The sequence below is a fragment of the Stigmatopora nigra genome, chromosome 11 (assembly GCF_051989575.1).
Source record: "Stigmatopora nigra isolate UIUO_SnigA chromosome 11, RoL_Snig_1.1, whole genome shotgun sequence".
Taxonomy (NCBI): Eukaryota; Metazoa; Chordata; class Actinopteri; order Syngnathiformes; family Syngnathidae; genus Stigmatopora; species Stigmatopora nigra.
In genome coordinates, this window is record NC_135518.1 from 14032037 (window position 1) to 14051056 (window position 19020).

Below are 19020 nucleotides of genomic sequence, written 5' to 3' on the forward strand. Positions count from 1 at the left end.
TCCTTAGGTGCTAAAAACAATCGCCATTTGCTATACATTTTCATATCCTTAATTTTTTTATAGAATTTGTTAGGTTGCAATCCAGTTTTAAACTTAACACACTGCAAAAAAAATGAGTTTTCATTATTGAAAATATTTGACTTTCCCATTGGTGCTCTCGACTTTTAATTTGCACTGTATATCCGATATGAGGTACAATGTAAACCCTTTGTAAGAATAACCTAAAACTACGTTATAGTCTATCCTGCCACTGCCATCCAGTGGCCAAACAGATCCAGAGTTGGAAACTCAGCCAATTGGGGGGGCTGGTTTGGGTGAGGGTGGGCTACCTTCTTGGCCACTGGATCATTAAAGTAAAACCGCATCTGTGTTACATGACCACCAAATTCCTCAAGCATGATCTCAAGGCGCAATCCTCCCATCTCCATTTACGTGGTGGTTCCCATCTCAGCCTTGAGTACCATGAGAATGTCGGTGTAGGAAAATCTTTTCCACGCTAACAAATGACAACAGTTAAACTGCAGGATTTTAGACTATGGAAACAAGGACCCGCTGCTAAGTTAAATACAATCATTTGTGGGGGAAATGGTCACATCTTACAGGCCCGAATATGAGAGTCAGGGGGATTTAACTCAAGCTATTATAGAAAAGGACTATTTTCATTATGATTGTTACCGTGTAAGAGGACTGACCGCCATTGGGTTCTTGTTAAAAAGTGTCAGAGTGTAATGATGACTTACTAAATGCCAGATGTGTAGACGGGCTGCATGGCTTGGTAGATTTTGAGGAAGGGACGGCATCCTGATGGAAAACATAAGCGTTTTTTTTGGGGGAATGCCGAAAGTGTAACGTCAAGGTGGGAGAGTACCTCCTTTGGACTCAAAGTTTGGGATGCCGTGGAGGATGACGTGGTGGAGAAACAGGGGTTTGTTGTTGATCTTGATGTGGCCACTAAGTAAACCGCTAAAGTACTCCACATACCTGGAGAATACAAGTAGATAGATGATTATGGAAGGTCACCTGGACCATGATAGCGATGCCAAATTGGATTCGATAACTTTATTTATCCCGTATTTGGGAAAATTTCTACTTTAAAGACTGTGGTTTCGTCAAAATGTACACAAAAAAATGTTGTTTCGTATCACATTTGACTATTTTACCTTGTGTTCAGACTTCAAAATGGATACTCTTTTACTATCTGGGTCAGTTCTTTAACTTTTAGATGTGTACCATTGACTTAGTCATAAAAATAATGTAAAAATACGCCTGATAAATATTCAAATCTGTCTTGCAAAGCTTTGTTTGTTATTTAGAATATCAATTTAGTTTAGTCTCAGTCTTGTGGATTTCCAATGTGTGGCTCCACTTTTTTTTACCTAGGTCTACATTGTCTTCTGTGTCTTACTTGGTTTTCTAAATATTGCGTTTTTGGGGTATTTCTGACCTATATTGGTTCCTTTATTTACTAGCCCATGACCAATTACGAACCAATGCTTTTCCTTAGAAACAATCATACTAATGGTGGGATCCGGTTGTAGATTTCAATATAAATAAACAATATACAAACAAACGCTGACCTTTTCTGAGAGGGTTGACCCACAGGAAGTACTTTGTCTTCATAGAAGCGCTTCATAGCAAACCTATCCAGAGCCTGGTCAGCACTGCATTCATTTTTTAGACAAAAACAAACATTTATTTTGGTTAAAACATTAAATATTAAAAAATATAAACACCTACCTGGCAGATATATTGCTGTAATGCATATAGGCGGCCACTACTACTCCAGTTCTTCCTCTATTACCCTAAAAAAATAAGAATCAAAAAGACAGTTAAAGTACTACATCCTTCCTAAAAGTTGAACAACAAGAATTGGATTTACAACCCTTTTTTTACAGATCTTCAAAAGATATTTAAAGCTGTGGTATTTATTAAATCCATGTGGTATGACAACACGTGGATGCTTCGACCCAAACAAAGTTTTGCTTCTTAGTGACAAATACCAAAACTTCCCGTGAAAACAAGACCGGCTGTCATGGCAACCCACTGGTTTGTGACGTCTGTTTTGAGATTCTTGGAACAAGGAAGGCTTGCTTTGGGATCCCACCATTATATTGAAAATTATATATTACAATCAGAGAGTAATTCGGGACAGTCGTTGAGTTTAGGAGTCGTTCTTATGGTTTTTGTCGGTGCTGTGATGAGGGTGGTTTGCCGCAGGAATATAATGTGACAGGAAAATATTGGTCAGGTTGAAAATTAGAGTGGCTTGTCTTTTTGCCGGTTTCTAACTGTTTGTACAACAAACTCTTGTCGTTTGACTTAAGAACAAAACCACCCAAAACGACACTAATTGTATTATTTTTGCATTTTTTGAGTAAACTTCCCATCAGAAACATTCACTTAAGAGTTTGCATGATAGTTTTGTTCTTGTTTACTTTTTTAAAGCCATCACAGGCATTAAGAAAACAGCTAAAAGACAAAAAAACACCACTACTTGTTTTATCCAGATGATTTTTGAACAAACACCCACCACAAAAACATTAATTTCAAGTTTTTGCATGATACTTTAGTTCTTGTTTACTTTTTTTAAAGCCATCATGGCATTAAGAAAACATCTAAAAGCCAAAAACGCCTGTTTTTTTGCAGACAATTTCACCATTGTTAAGTCATCCACTGTAAAAAGCTTGACTTACAAGGCGTGGCCATATTTTTTCCATAAATCCATAAAATAAGGAGCGGAAGATTGTTGGAATAAACGATGGTTGCTAAGGCAAACATACGCCATGGCGCCGTCCACTATGATCTCATATTTTACGAGCTTGGAAAAAATTTGGATCCGTTCACGAATTGTAATCAAGTTTTTGAACGGTTGAACCTTTTGGAAACCCACTCAAAATAGTCTTTGGCCTCAGCCAATCAGGTGAATGGGGGTGTGGTCTTAGTACCTTATTGTGTATGACCACCACATTGTGGCTATCGGCACTCAACCACGTGTCCATGGCCTTGCAGATACTGCAGATCTTGTCAAGAGCTGGAGCGTGATGGTCTGGCCAGCCAAAGTCCAACACCTGAAATAGACCCCGCCCCCTGGAGTTAGCCAACGAAAAGCCAGCATTCGGTTTTCGGCTTACCTTCGAATGTAGTTCGCCGATGTCGTAACGTTTCTCGCTGAGGTTGAAGAGCTGAGGATGGGAGATGTTTTTGGTCGGTTTTAGGTAAATTTGTGTGGAAATAGGTGACGTTTTTGGGTGTACTCTACCAGGTAGTTGTGTCCGTGTTTGGAGCGCAGCATGGAGGCAACCTCGCGAAGGTTGGCGGCGTAACCGGGTTCTTCGGCGCCGCTCGGGAAGGAGACGGAGATGATCCTCTCCGTGATGTAGAGTAGGTCCAACTCGTAGTTCTCCTCCAGAGACTGTAGTAGACTCGCGCTTCTGTTCAGAAATACCAAAAAAAACAACAGTATTATTATTATTGTTATCATTAATATTATTTGTGTTATTGGTATCGGTATTGTTATCGGTATTGTTATTGGTATTGTTATTGGCATTGTTGTTGGTATTGTTATTGGTATTGTTGTTGGTATTCTGATTGTGATTCTAATTGTGACTCTGATTGTGATTCTGATTGTGATGCTGATTGTGATTCTGATTGTGATTCTGATTGTGATTCTGATTGTGATTCTGATTGTGATTCCGATTGTGATTCCGGTTGTGATTCCGGTTGTGATTCCGGTTGTGATTCTGATTGTGATTCTGATTGTGATTCTGATTGTGATTCTGATTGTGATTCTGATTGTGATTCTGATTGTGATTCTGATTGTGATTCTGATTGTGATTCTGATTGTGATTCTGATTGTGATTCTGATTGTGATTCTGATTGTGATTCTGATTCTGATTGTGATTCTGATTGTGATTCTGATTGTGAACCTGATTGTGAACCTGATTGTGAACCTGATTGTGAACCTGATTGTGAACCTGATTGTGAACCTGATTGTGAATCTGGTTGTGATTCTGGTTGTGATTCTGATTGTGATTCTGATTTTGATTCTGATTTTGATTCTGATTAGTAATATTTAAATTTTTGTCCGTTTTAGCATTTTTTTTTAAATTTTAAACATAGTTGCCAATTCTGGAAATGACTTCTGACTACAAAAAGTATTGATATTCAAACAACTGTACAAAATTATAACTTAATAATAGGGTTAACTGAAGGTGGACGAGCAGTAGACTGTAAAATATGCCTCTTAAATTTGCCAGAAATAATCCAACACATGTGATTTCCAAACATGTGCTGCTGGTCCATAGAGGGAAAAAAAACGATTGTCTTTTAAAAATGTACGTATCTCGCTAACATTCTTTCTCCACAGCAGACATAAGACGAGAGAAATATGATTCATAACGGTGATTCATGGGAACACAGACTTTTCTTTGTGCTTTTTTTGGTGTTGTTTTGCACCGCAAAAAAACATGATTTGGTACACTTAACATGTTTTTTCAAGTTTGGGAGGACAAAAAGTCACCAAGCCAGATGCTGAGGAGCAATATGTTTATGTTCATATTTTCCTTCAAATGGCTCCATTTCAACCCCTCATTCGACCCAAGTTTGGGTAAAAAAAAATGGCCACCAGCTAATTGCTTCTTCCCTTTATATCACATGTGTCAAAGTGGCGGTCCGGGGGCTAAATCTGGCCCGCTGCCTCATTTTGTGTGGCCCAGGAAAGTCAATGATGAGTGCCGACTTTCTGTTTTAGGATCAAATTAAACAAGAGTATAGATGCATATTACATGTCCTGATTTTACCCTTTTTAAATAAATAATTGTCATTTTTTAATCATTTTTTTCTGTTTTTTGTTCAAAAATAATTTTGTAAAATCTAAAATATATTTAGAAAAAAAGCTAAAATAAACATTGTTTTAGATCTATAAAAAATTGAATGTTCAGGGCTTGTAATCCAGTTCTTTTAATCCATTTATTTTAAAAAATCTATCTGAACACGATCCTTTTATGGCTCACCATGAAGGTTCACAAGAAATGCTAATGTGGATGCGTGGGTGGGTTGGTGGGTGTTTTTTTTTCACGTCTTGTTTGGAGACCCCGCGTACTCAGACAGCTTCATATTTCCCCCATTTGTCAGCTGTGAGGAGCCCACAGGAAATGAGTCATAACAAGAGGGAGAGCTCGTCCCGATTGGACCGTACAATAAAAAAAAAAAAAAATGGCGTGCACATCTGGAAGCGCCGCTCGGATTGCTCGCTGGAGCTTCTCCGTTGGCCAAAGATGGACTTGAGAAAAATGTTCTCACACGTCGGGGTGGGGCTCAGATTTCATGCTTTTTTTAATAGCTTGAGCTATTCTTAATAGTCGTTTTTGTCGGTTTTTCTTTAAATTTAAGCATAATAATCTGAAATGATGTTTAAGATGTGTGTGTGAGGATAAATTGTGGGAATATATCTGATGGATTTTAACATTTTGACGTGTTTGAATAACAGCTAGGTTGGATTTAATGTTGAAGTTAAGGGGAATATTTTTGTGTATATTTTAGTGGTATTAATACCATGTTTTAGAGCAAGGGGGTCGGACCATTTTAGATATAATATTTAGATTTTTTCTTTTTTATAAATGGATTAAAAGAGCTGGATTAAAAGCCCTGAATAGTCTTTTTTTATAGATCTAAAACAATGTATATTTTTGCTTTTTTTATATATAATTTTAGATTTTACACAATGATTTTTGAACTAAAAACACAAAAAATGAATAAAAAATGACAATTATTGATTTAAAAGAGGGAAAATCGGGAAATTTTATATAAATCTATACTCTATCTCATTTTTCTTTTGCAAGAATGATACAACTCTTTAAATGAGCTTTAAAAGTTCAATCCAAGTAGAAAATGTATATTAATATTAGATGTTGTTTAATAAGATGGCAGCCAAATGAATACAGTGTTTCTTTTGTTTCATTCAGTTTTTGCATGAGGGGTGCTGGAGCCCATACCAAGAAATCCTAAAAAGAAAAAAACAGCATTACCTGGAAGGTCGGCGTCGTGATTCCATGCTTTTGGAGGATTTGGTTGAGCCCTAACAAAAAGAAAAACAAGGTAAGAAGTTATATTTATTGACGCTGATGGCCATAACACTAATAAACACTAAAAAGAACAAATATAGGATGAATAAAAATTCTAATTTATGCTAAATTAGCTCCAAAATGCAAGTGTTCCATTGCCAAAGGCCCTTTTTGTCCTAATATGTCAAAGCATCATTGACAAATTCTTATTTATTTAAAATTACAATGATTTTTGCCACTAATGTAATTGTGCGTGTCTGTTTTTTTTTTAATCTAATTCACTTATGTGACATCTGAAGATAAATTGTAAAGAGTGGAAATATAGGTCAAGACCCAATAATCGATCATTAGGATGATCTTTCTCCATGAGTTAACCCTCCACAAAAAAAAAAAAAATAGAAGTAATGATGTTAGTGGGCTAATGAGATGTCAGGAATGTTTAGTCGGACAAAATGGCTCCAGGAAAGAAATCCCAGTAGTGCTGAAAATATGTCAAATGAAGCATTTTTATTGGATATCTTACAGTCCACTACACACTGACTTGAACAAAAAATGGGTCAATTTGACCCCCATTATGACAAGGGCTCTTTGTTTGAATCATAAATGTTGATATATGCAAATTACGTAGAGTCAACAATGACTAATTTCATGCACATTTCGGCTTTGTTATTCAGGCCATCTGTAGGAATGTGAATAATAATATTTTCTGTGTATTGATGGGAGTTGTTGCTATTATTTTTGCTGATGTCTACACGGAAATATTAGGTGCTCGGACGTTTGGTCGCCAGTCTTTTGGTCTTATTGGACGCCGGTCAAATGGTGAAAGAGTTTACTATCTATGAGAGAGAGTTTAATATCTAAGAGAGAGAGTTTAATATCTAAGAGAGAGAGTTTAATATCTAAGTACTGTTTAATATCTAAGTACTGTTTGATATCTAAGTACTGTTTAATATCTAAGTACTGTTTAATATCTAAGTAGTGTTTAATATATATATGTACTGTTTAATATCTGAGTACTGTTTAATATCCAAGTACTGTTTAATATCTATGTACTGTTTAATATCTAAGTACTGTTTGATATCTAACTACTGTTTAATATCTAAGTACTGTTTAAAATCTGGGTACCGTTTAATATCTGAGTACTGTTTAATATCTGAGTACTGTTTAATATCTAAGTACTGTTTAATATCTAAGTACTGTTTAATATCTAATATCTAAAATGTTAGAGGTCTCAGGGCGCTGTTTTTTGGAGGTTTTTTTCTTTGACTATTTGCCTTATCTTGAGAATTTGCAGTCGAAACAAGGCAACACGGTCACTTCCCTGGGGCTTTGGCCTAAACGTTCCAGTCTGGCACGAGGGCCTCTAACAAGGACCAGAAGGTCACGAAAGGGGAACAGTGATGAATTAGCCAGAATTTGACGGATTGGCAAGACCAAATTTGCAGGTATTCGAATGCTAAATCATTATTCTTAAAACGCCATTTTCATACACTTTATTAGTCAAATTCTAGCGCTTAAATTAATTCAAAATCAATCCATTCACGGTGCTCCGCCCACAATTTTACCCGCCTTCCAATTTCAAACAACCATCGAATAAGTTTAATAAGAAATGATGACATTTTAAAATAAGCCTAAAACATTTGGATGGACTTTACATTCACATTGCATTGCTATATCATCTTATTTTGCAAAAAAACAAAAATAGCGCATCTTTATACCCATTTTGGTTGAAATAAATCAGATCTAATAATTCTACCCAACTTTTTACATGCAAAAATCGATTTAGTGTACCACTACATTTATAATAAAAAATAATAAATATCTAATCCATAGACCAAAATGTAGTATTTTTTTCTTCCCATTCAGAATAAGGAAAAGTTTAAAGAACCATTGGTGTTAAAAGAATTAGAGGTAAAAGCAGGGGGCAGGGCAGCTCTTGAAAATCCCGCGTCTAGATGAAAACCATCTGGGGAGATGGATTTTACAAGTCGGCCCTACAAATTAACCCTCTGAGAAAGACGCGGGGCCACCAAACGGGGACTCACACAAACCTATCAACTGCCTACAAGTACTACTACTATAAGGAGCCATAACCACAACCCAGGAAGTAGCAAAAAATAAAAATACAAAGTGCCACCAATTATATCTCAGAATATTTTTGACACAAGCAGAAAACCATTCATGATATGGATAAAGTGTATTTTTTAAATTAATTTGGGTTCACTCATATCATAACATTTTGCAACCCAAATAAATACAAAAATAAAAATACTTAGCATTACGCAGAATTTTTGCCTAGCAATAAAAACTACTTGTAGATTTCATACTTTGATGCCGAGGATAAAACACTGTCAACTTATTTTACACTTTAAATTGACCCAATCAATATTAAAACATTTTATAAATAACATCAAATGTACTCTTAATACTTCAAAATTCTGGACCAAATAAATCCTTTAAGTTTTTGCTTTATAAAGTCTACCAAAAAATGATCTAGAAATATAAAAATCAACAATTACACTCTGTAAAAACTCCAAAAGTGATTATTGATCTAACTTGAACCACTTTTTCATCCAAAACTAGACAAATACCAGCAAAACTGCAACCCATGCAACTTTCCCTAACAACAAACTCTCCCAAAAACTCATCAAAAAAACTTAAATCTCAAGCCATGCTGACAAATACTTCTAAAGTAAACTGCATTTCCATGATCAAAACATGATATTTTGCCCAAAACAATTGATCTAGTGTTGTTTCCCCTGCCACCGCCTACCTTCCTGAATAAGTATCCCGTACTCCATCGCCAAGCGCCCCTGAGGGAGGAGAGTCGCCTCCTCAAAGAACCTTCTCTATTCATCTCTGGGAGGATAAAATCGTGTTTCTAGTCCGAGTTTCCCGTCGTCTTCGGACACATGATCTGGCTTTCTTAGTGGTGCTTCTGTTGGTTCCTGGTGGGCTCCTTCTGGCTCCTTCTGCCTTTCTGACTTTGCCCCTCTGTCCCTCTCCTTCCCTCTCCTCTCTCCTCTCTCCCTTTCTCTTCCTCCCCCCTCCCATTGGTTCTCTCATCTCGTTATCTTTCACCTCCTCTTCCACTTTTCCCCTTTGAGATTTGACCGCCCCGTCGGCGGTACGGCGGGCTCGCATCAAAACAGTCTGCGGCTGAGATCTTGGGATCAACATGAGATTTGTTGAGTCACACGACAAAAAAAAGATCATTTAATCATATTTACTTAGATATTAAACAGTACTTAGATATTAAACAGTACTTAGATATTAAACAGTACTTGGATATTAAACAGTACTTGGATATTAGACAGTACTTAGATATTAAACAGTACTTAGATATTAAACAGTACTGAGATATTAAACAGTACTTAGATATTAAACAGTACTTGGATATTAAACAGTACTTAGATATTAAACAGTACTTAGATATTAAACAGTACTTAGATGTTAAACAGTACTTGGATATTAAACAGTACTTGGATATTAAACAGTACTTCAATATTAAACTGTACTTAGATATTAAACAGTACTTAGATATTATACAGTACTTAGATATTAAACAGTGCTTAGATATTAAACAGTACTTAGATATTAAACAGTACTTAGATATCAACTGAACAAAATGTAATTGGAGTATACAGTACTACTCTTATGCATACATACAACCTGTTCCCACTTCATGAGTGTATCCAGAACGTATGTATCCTCTTAAATATTATTTACCTTCTTTTAAGAGACAATAATTTGCATTTGTCTTAGTTTGTCCATATATACTTGTACAATAATATTATCCTGATAACAAAAAAGCAAATATTGAGTAAATTGTGGGGGTTTTGGGGGTCTCCATTGAAGCGAAACACTTGGGTAGTCATAAGGCAAACGGACGCAAGTTATGGGAAGCAATGAGGCGTAATGGGGGAGCCCCCAGACATCCCAACATGGCAAGCACATGGCTGAGCGACGAGAGCAGCTGCGCACACGTGAAATCAAATATGCATTCATGCGTGTACCCTCGACACACGCTAGTGTGCCATACTTGCACAAAAGGGGGTTTTAGTTAACCCCAATAATGTTATACTTCAAAAAATATGTCCAATAGTTCATAAAATTGTCATCTAGCGCCCCCTTTAACACTTGAAAATCCAACAATTTCCGTTACTAACTTCAAATTTGCTACTGTACACAACAGTCATTTAGTGAAAGATATTTTCTGAATTTTCTGAACCGTTTAGCTTCAAAATGCTCACAGGGGGCGCTGGAGGCTATTCTAGCTGACTATGAGCACTAGGCGGGGGACATCCTGAATCAACCGGCCAATCACAGGACGAATAAGAATAACCAATCATAGCCAAGGGATAATTTAGCATCTAATTTGCATGTTTTTAACATGTGGGATGAAAATGGAGTACCCATAGAAAACCCACATAAGCCCAAGAAGAACATACAAACTCGACATGGTCATAACCCATCAAGGATCGAACCCACGACCATAAAACTGCGAGGCAGACATGCAAACCACTCACTTTTACTTGACTAATACTGACATATTTAATATTTCCTGTATGCAATTGTCCTAAAATGTGGTTTTGATGGTTTTTTTGCATGATGGATGACACTTAAGTGAACTTTAAAGTACTTTTCTGTGTAAGTATAAAATGTGTTTGTGGTGATGAGACCTAAATAGAAAACAGGCGCATTTTCATGGTCACAAATCAGCTGCTAATCCCACTGTGTGATACATTTGCTGAGTGCTGGGAACACAATCAGCTGTTGAGTACAGTGTGAGGGGGAAACCATGCTGGCTGTTGTTACTTGTTAATTCTTTTAGTCAAACCCAAATGGACGGACTAACATCTGGGAGTTCAATCAGACCACACCAAACTCTCCCAATAAAAAGGTTAAAAGCATACATTCCTACAGCATGTACATATTTCCTTAGAATGGCAACATTGAGGGATGCTAAAGGAAATCCCCCACTGATTTATTGCTTCATTGAAAACAAGAGCTGTATTTTGGTCTAGAAATCGCATTAGTCCAAAGACAAAAATACATAAATAAATCAACTAGGGTTGGACCATTTCAATATAATATTTAGATTTTTTTTTTGTAATAAATGGATTAAAAGAACTGGATGAAAAGTCCTGAATATTCCGTTTTTTGTAGATTTAAAACAACGTTTATTTTATAATTTTTTGTATATATTTTTTGGTTTTACAAAATGATTTTTGAACTAAAAACACAGAAAAAATTGATTAATAAAATGACAATTATTGACTTAAAAGGGGGAAAATCTGGAAATGTAATATACATCTATATTCTAGATCCTAAAACAGAAAGTCGACACTCATGATTGACTTTTCCGGACCGCACAAAATAATTCAGCGAGCCAGATTTGGCCCCCGGGCCGAAACTTCGACACCAGTGACCTAGGATCTGTAAATATCTTGCTTTAACTCTAGATTAAATCAATTGGCTTAAAAACTACTAATTGAAACTAAAATTCTAGGGACATAGTGTTAATAATACAGAAAAATGCCACCAGATTTTTTCAGACTATGATTGTTGAAAATGGGCTGACACGGAGATAAAAAATGTGAAATATCTGACTTTGAAAACTGAACTGTCAGTATTGTAGTCTATGCAAAGTTGAAAAGTCTGTAATGGGCCTGGGACATGTTCATTTAACTTGGCATGGGTATCTTCAGATGCCATCCAAAGGACATCTTTTCTTATTTCAGTAAGACAATAGCCACAATCTGTTCTTTGGCTTCCATGATAAGTACAATCATGGACCAGACTCCCAAACAATACAAGTTTCTCTCTCTAATCCCCAATAAAAACGTGCCAAATGAAAAGAACGTCCATTAACACAAACCCAAAAAACTCTAAAAACTGACGTACAATTTCAAAACAAAACCCAAATATGCTATCATTCACCTTAGTTAAAAATATCCCACTCACCATTGTATCTACATGTTTGAGAGGCAGGTCACTGGTGGGCGCCTGTTCAGAAAACAAAAAAACAGAGAAAGAATCAAGAAGACGTGAGGTCAGCCATTACTTTACAACACCTTCCTGCCTTAAAAACGTCATCTTACATCATGTTTCATCACGGCTAGTTGATGTGACTCCATTCCTTGCCCTAATGTGGCCTCCAAATTGAAATAATACTCCGCCCTTGGATGTGTGAGGGTCCATCTATTACCCCGCTACGCAAATATTTACTCAAAGAGACAAGGCGGCTTCCATTAGCCAGGAACGAGAGTGTCTGACTTGCTTTTCAATGCCATATACAGCCATGGATGGTGAGAGAGCCGTAGAGTTACAGAGTGGAGCAAATATACAAGATGGGGAGGAGGAGGGGGAAAAATGAGATACTTAGGAAAAATATAGGAGGTCTGTGTCTTGAGGAATAGGCAATTCCATGACGACCAATCATTGACATATCAATGATCTTTTGCCATGGAGTTCTTATAGCAAAAACTAAAACGCCTTACTTGGGATGATATTGTTAAATATGTTGATGCTACCTTAGTTTACAAAATATTTTATTATAAAGCTACTCCTCCACTACAAGAATTTACATTAAAAAACCCAATACATCAACCAGGGCTGGTTCTATAGGTGACTGTATAGTTCCCTTTTGAATAAGTGCCCATACCTGGAACTTAATATGAAATTACTATATGTAAATTCACATTTTTGAACCTTTTGGCCAATCATTTTAAAGCCTGGCTGTTATACGAACAAAATTGTGTTCACAAAGCTGTCTAAAACTGTGCTAGTTTGTGTGTGGGTGGGTGCGCGTGTATGTTACATTGTTTATCGTTAATCTCTACAAGGGACTAAAGATGGAAATTATTTTTTGAGTCTAATTCTTATATATTTACATATGTTCATTAATATGTGGTGTCCCTTTGTTAGATAAATCGAACTCAAACTGAATTAAATGCATTATTTAACTAACTATGTACTGTATGGGTGGATGTATACATAGTATATGGTATGCCACAATATTGACGACGCTCAGCATTCTTGTTTCTTTAAAAAACTTTACTGGACTTTGGTCACTGAATCCAGGAGTGAAATTATAGTATGGCTAAGAAACCCCAAGAATACACATTTTACACACCCAAACTAGACCACAAACCAGAAAGAAAGACTTCAGCATAACTCTGCCCTAAAGCCTGGCGTTAACATTTATAACGTGGGTTGTCATACTTGTTATATCCAACTACATTTTGCAAAGAAGACCCCGTTTCGACTCTAAAAGTCATTTGAACATCTTTTCCTGAAGAGACCTTCCCAAACCAGGACCAATGATGCTTTTTCTTTGCTACACTATAGACCACAGGTGTCAAACTGGCGGCCTGGGGGCCAAATCTGGCCCGCCACATCATTTTTTGTGGCCCAAAAAAGTAAATCATGAGTGCTGACTTTCTGTTTTAGGATCAAATTAAAATGAAGAGTATATATGTATATTAAATTTCCTGATTTTCCCCCTTTTAAATCAATAATTGTCATTTTTTATCCATTTTTTCTGTTTTTAGTTCAAAAATCAGTTTGTAAAATCTAAAAATATATTTAAAAAAATCTAAAATAAACATTGTTTTAGATCTATAAAAATTGGAATATTCAGGGTTTTTAATCTAGTTCTTTTAATCCATTTATTACAAAAAAAATCTAAATATTCTATCAAAAACTGTTAATGCGGCCCAAGAACCAACCCGAGTCTGACACCCTAGACGATGAATAACAGGCCTTGTTTGTTATTGTTGTTCTTCCTTAAACTGAAATAAAAAGGCCATGTCAGACAGATGCGCTAAAAGCACCGAGTAAAAAAGCTCCCGGCCAAAAGTTAGCAGCCGCAAGCGTTTTGGACACAAATAGAGCCATTGTGCGCACACCCAAAAAAACACAACATGGTCTCGCGAGTAGCTATTCTCGCGTGTGCATTTCCGCTTGGCGCAATTGCAGCCAGATGCTTGCTGTCTGCATACTGTGCAAGCCCATAATAACCCTCCATACAAGTCCAAGTCATTCTCATACTCAACTACACTCTCAAATCTTCGAGTTTAAGAGCATCACAAGACGATAAATGAGTTAAAAAATACCGTAACGTCTCCGATTGGCCGCAACAACGATAACAAACTCGATTTAATTCTCAGAGTTCTTTTCTGAAGGAGCTTCTAAGAAGCCGAAGTTGCTTCAAAACAGACAACAGTAGCCTCGTGACTTGTGACAACAGTTTTTTGCGTATAAAAAAAACACGTCAGTGTTGAAAGAATCATTGTAGTGCAGTCAGGAGTTTTTTGCACCACCTGCACGCAAGGCTGACCACTAAATACTTGTCTTTCTTGTTGACGTCTTTTGGGTTCTTGGGCAAATTCCGAGGTCACGACCTGGCCCGTTTCTTTAAACCCAGTCAGCTGAGCGTCACATTTTTCCTTCATTTAAAGAATTTACTGTAAGTAAAGACGTGGCTTTTTCCCTCGATGGGAAACAACATGTTATCTACAGTAATCCCTCGAATATCGCGGATAATGCAGACCAAACATGGCCGTGATAGTCTGAAAACCACAAAATAAGATTAACCCTGTTTTTGCCCTTGTTTGTCATGAAGTTTATTTATCAAATAGTTCAGTTCTAAGCATATGAAAAGACTATAGTAATATCTAAATACTATATAGATATTCAAAAAAACATTTAACAATTTACAGGTGGTTAATACCTTGAGATATGATCTTATATGTCGATTTACTTGCATCTCAAATGTATGTTTCCCATAGGAATGAACTAAAAACTAATTAATTCATTCCATACAATAACCTTACACTAAACTTAATGCAAATTTTGTATTAAATGTTGATACCTTTCTTCCCTCAGGTTGGCTCTATTGGCCCCGCCTCCATCCTGACCTTCAGATGCAACCTATCCAGGTATGTTTGCTTTTGTATTTTACAAAATTTTACTTGTATCTCAAGATAATTGCCCCAAATTTTTACTTGTATCTCAAGACATTTGCCCAAAACTTTACATTTATCTCAAGATAAATATTTGCCCAAATTTCTTCTTGTATCTCGAGATAAATATTTGCCCCAATTGTTACTTGTATCCCGAGATAAATATTTGCCCCCAATATTACTCGTATCTCAAGGCATTTGCCATAAATTTTACTTGTATCTCAATATATTTGCCCCAAAATGTTCCTTGTATCTCGAGATAAATATTTGCCCCAAAATTTACTTGTATCTCAAATTGCTCGTATGTTGGGGCCCTCGTATGTTGAGGTTTTACTGTGTATAGTATTTAGCTCAGATTGTTAATCTTGTTTTGGAACAAAATGGTGTATGGGTTTAGGAAATCGTAGCCTGGCCGCGTGATACGATGGTCGATCGGTCGGTCGTCTATCTTGTTTTCCTCCTACGAGCGTAAATCACGTCACAGAATGCCTTTAGCCCACATCTTTATCTCCATGGCCGGCGTGCCATGTGCTTCCTTTCACGTAAACACAGTAGCTCCTTTGACCGGCTAAATTACAGCCCACTTCTGGAGAAAAAGGAGCGAGACGCCGGGAGTTTCCTCCCCTCGCCATTGCAGGAATAAATAAAGGCAACGCCGAGCCTTTTTCGGGGGAAAAGAATCCAGAGCTAAATATATAACGTTTCATCTCACGGGATAAAGACACAGCCCATTTCGCTTGGCCCAGGTCCGTTCAACTGCGGATGGCGCTGTGGTTCCCATCACCGTTTTTGGCGTAAATGTGCGGGTGTAAGACGGGGGGAACAAAATTTCGCTCCTGGAACAGTCGTTGAAGTTCTTTGAGTGTTTTTTAAAGTCACATGACGCTGATATAATGAGAATTATTTGGGTTTTGATGTTCTAAATGTTGTAATTTTAAGAACTATGTGGGTTTTAATGTGGACTAAAACCTCGTGTATTGTCAGAAAAAGATTAATCTACATTTCCGATGAAAACAAAGTACAAAAGTGTAAGAAAATTTGAATAGATGACATAGTTTATCTAGAAAACAAACTGGAGTACCCAGAGATAACCCACAAAAGTCCGGGAGATCATAAAAAATGGAAATATTCCTTGTTATTATTCTTTTTCATTGAATATTTATGTGGGAAAACCTAAAAAAGTGCCTCCACCAAGGGTGTGCACTGGGAAATATGTATATTTTTCTTTAATAGTAGCTTGTTTGAGAGTTTTGTCGCTAGTTCCACACATAACTGCCAAAATAAGGTTTTTTTTTTCTTCAGTACGGCTCAGTGGCTTATTATCGTGACTTTTCATTGGTTCTGCACAGCTGTTTGGACAACGTTTTAACCAAAAATGGCTGTTTTCACATCAAGTGCAAGAAGAAACATTTCTTAGGCGGTAAATGGATATAAACATTCATTGTCGCTGAGTTTAAAGCAGGCACAGTTTATTTTATCCTTAAAAAAACATCATATTTATATATTTTTTCTGTACTATAAATATTAGAATGGTCTATCATCAACATTTATAATTTCCTATGAATAGTTTAAAGTGAAATATACCAACAAATAATCTAAGATCATCCTTACTCTCCATAAAAGTGTATTTTTTTGCCCAAATTCTTGCCTTAGTCCCTCCTCTCCTTCTGATTGGCCACTGCTCTCACCAGGTGTCACTTCATAAACCCCGCCTCCTCACACCTGTTCCTCATGTCTTGTTAAATCCCATCAATGTATTTAAATCCCCTTTATTTTCTCACTTTTTAAAGCATGTTATCCAAGTCTTGCCTTTATTTATCTAACAATATTTCTATACTATTAAAAAAAAAAACACAAAAATATATATATTGAACAAAATTACCCTCCAGCAAACCAACAACCGAAAAATAAAACACCACAATATCCCTTTAACACATTAAAAACCGTATCTGCCTTTTTTCCCACACTTGTAACCCCACCATATAAACATTCCAAAAGTTACGACTATTATTCCTAACTTCTTTATCTTGTTCATAAAACATCCCCGAAACCATTTGCACGCAATTGTTTGCCATCATCTTAGAAACATATGATTACAACTGCTAAAATGACTTTCCAAATTTAGAGCGATAGCAAGCCACATTTCTCCCAAGAAATGTAAACAAAGCATGTTTGGAGAGTTTCAACTAAGTATGGAGCGTGCTAGAGTCCGGTTCCCATCCCCTTGGGTTAAAGTCCAGCTATTAAAACGACAGGGATCCCTCAGGACACACCCCCTAAGACCCCCTAAGACCCCCACATACTCCCCAATACAAGTAGAGAGTGGAGTGTCTTCATGGGAAAAAGTTGAGGGTAAGAATGTGTGACCCTAAAGTGCCTTCCCGCACTTGCCCCCCCCCCCACTAATGGACTCTTTTTCTTATGTAACCGGGTGTCTAGTGGGAATCTGAAAGAATTCAACAAGTTTTTTTTTAACTCTTCTAGGAAATGTTGGTATGCAAACATAGCCCACCAAACCCCCCACCTTGCAGACACACCCGCTAACTGTCCATTATCTATACCGCTTAGGCTCATTAGGGATGATTACGTCATGGCAAAAACGGAATCTGATCTCACTTGTGTATTTATTTGTTATTTATTTGTGTTTTTTGTTGTTATTTGTGCACGGTGTAGGCAAAGCTTTAAATCGTGTTATATGTATTGACGATAAAAGCATCTAATTCAATGCAAAAGTCTTTACGTAATTGTTTTTTTTCTTAACTAGGTCTACATTGTCTTCTGTGTCTTGTCTTGCTACTGCAACCAAGAAATAGTTCAATTCAATGCAATTCTAGTCAAAATTTTCTACATAATTTGTTTTTTTTTCTTAACTAGGTCTACATTGTCTTATGTGTCTTTTGTCTCTCTTGCTACTGCAACCAAGAAATTGTTCAATTCAATGCAATTTTAGTCAAAAATTGCTACGTAATTGTTGCTGTTTTTGTCTTTTTTCTTGTGTTTCTTGTGTCTTCCTACGGCAACCAAAAATAGTTCAATTCAATGCAATTCGAATCAAATTTTTCTACATAATCGTTGTTAACTAGATTTACATTGTCTTCTGTGTCTTCTGTCTGTCTTACTACTGCAACCAAGAAATAGTTTAATTCAATGCAATCTGATTCAAAATGTTCTACATAATCATTTTTTCTTAACTAGGTCTACATTGTCTTCTGTGTCTGTCTTGCTACTGCAACCAAGAAACTTCCCAAATACGGGATGAAATATAATCTGATCTAATGACACAAATTCAACAACGTATTGTAAGCATTCCTCGCAGAGATTGTTTCTCATTGAATAATAATTTGCTGTCCATACCCCCCTTTCCGCCACAACAAAATATGCTCTATTGGATTTAAATCGGGTGTCTATGGAGATCTTTTAGGTTCACTTTCCTGTTCAAGAAACCTGTCTCAAATCAGTCCAACTCAATTCCAATCCTGACCTGGGCTGAATTTCAACAAGAAACAAAACCCATCACCAACCCTTCAAACTTACCAAAAAAAAAAAAATGTCTTCACGCAAAAGGCATCTGGCCTTGAATCTTTCTTTTTTATTTAAATAACATGTTAGCGCATCGTTACATCAGCGTTTTTGCATGAAACATAAGCCGCGGAGAGAAGCATTTTCCCCCAAAAAAATGTGTGTGTGTGTGCTTAAGGGGGGTGCTTAAGTTTGTCAAGCATCCAAAACCATTAAAATACAAAACATGCAAGAAAGATGGCGCCCAATCCATATCCCGCCTCACGAAGGGTCTGTTGACCAAAAAAGGCAAAGAGGCAAGTGTTTTTTTTTTTTGAAATCCACTTTCTACTCGCACTCCATCCCATCGTTAGACCCAAAATATGTCATCACCATCGTGCAGATTCCCAGAAGCCCCAAAAAGTTGCTCTTTTGATTTCAGACCACAACTTTTGGATTCATATCTCCAAAACAGACTTTATATTTGTAGT

The 19020-nt window shown here is 36.7% G+C and overlaps 1 protein-coding gene across 1 annotated transcript in view; it reads right to left on the bottom strand.

Annotated features, from left to right (window-relative positions):
* tns1b (tensin 1b) overlaps window positions 1-19020 on the bottom strand; it is a 78142-nt gene that overhangs the window by 18750 nt on the left and 40372 nt on the right. Inside the window, exons 5-13 of the mRNA XM_077727973.1 lie at window positions 12030-12071; window positions 6027-6076; window positions 3260-3431; window positions 3132-3182; window positions 2946-3068; window positions 1738-1802; window positions 1578-1661; window positions 869-981; window positions 741-801 (exon numbers count right to left, since the gene is read on the bottom strand). Coding sequence (XP_077584099.1) covers window positions 741-801; window positions 869-981; window positions 1578-1661; window positions 1738-1802; window positions 2946-3068; window positions 3132-3182; window positions 3260-3431; window positions 6027-6076; window positions 12030-12071 — 761 coding nt within the window. The remainder of the gene's footprint in view (window positions 1-740; window positions 802-868; window positions 982-1577; window positions 1662-1737; window positions 1803-2945; window positions 3069-3131; window positions 3183-3259; window positions 3432-6026; window positions 6077-12029; window positions 12072-19020) is intronic.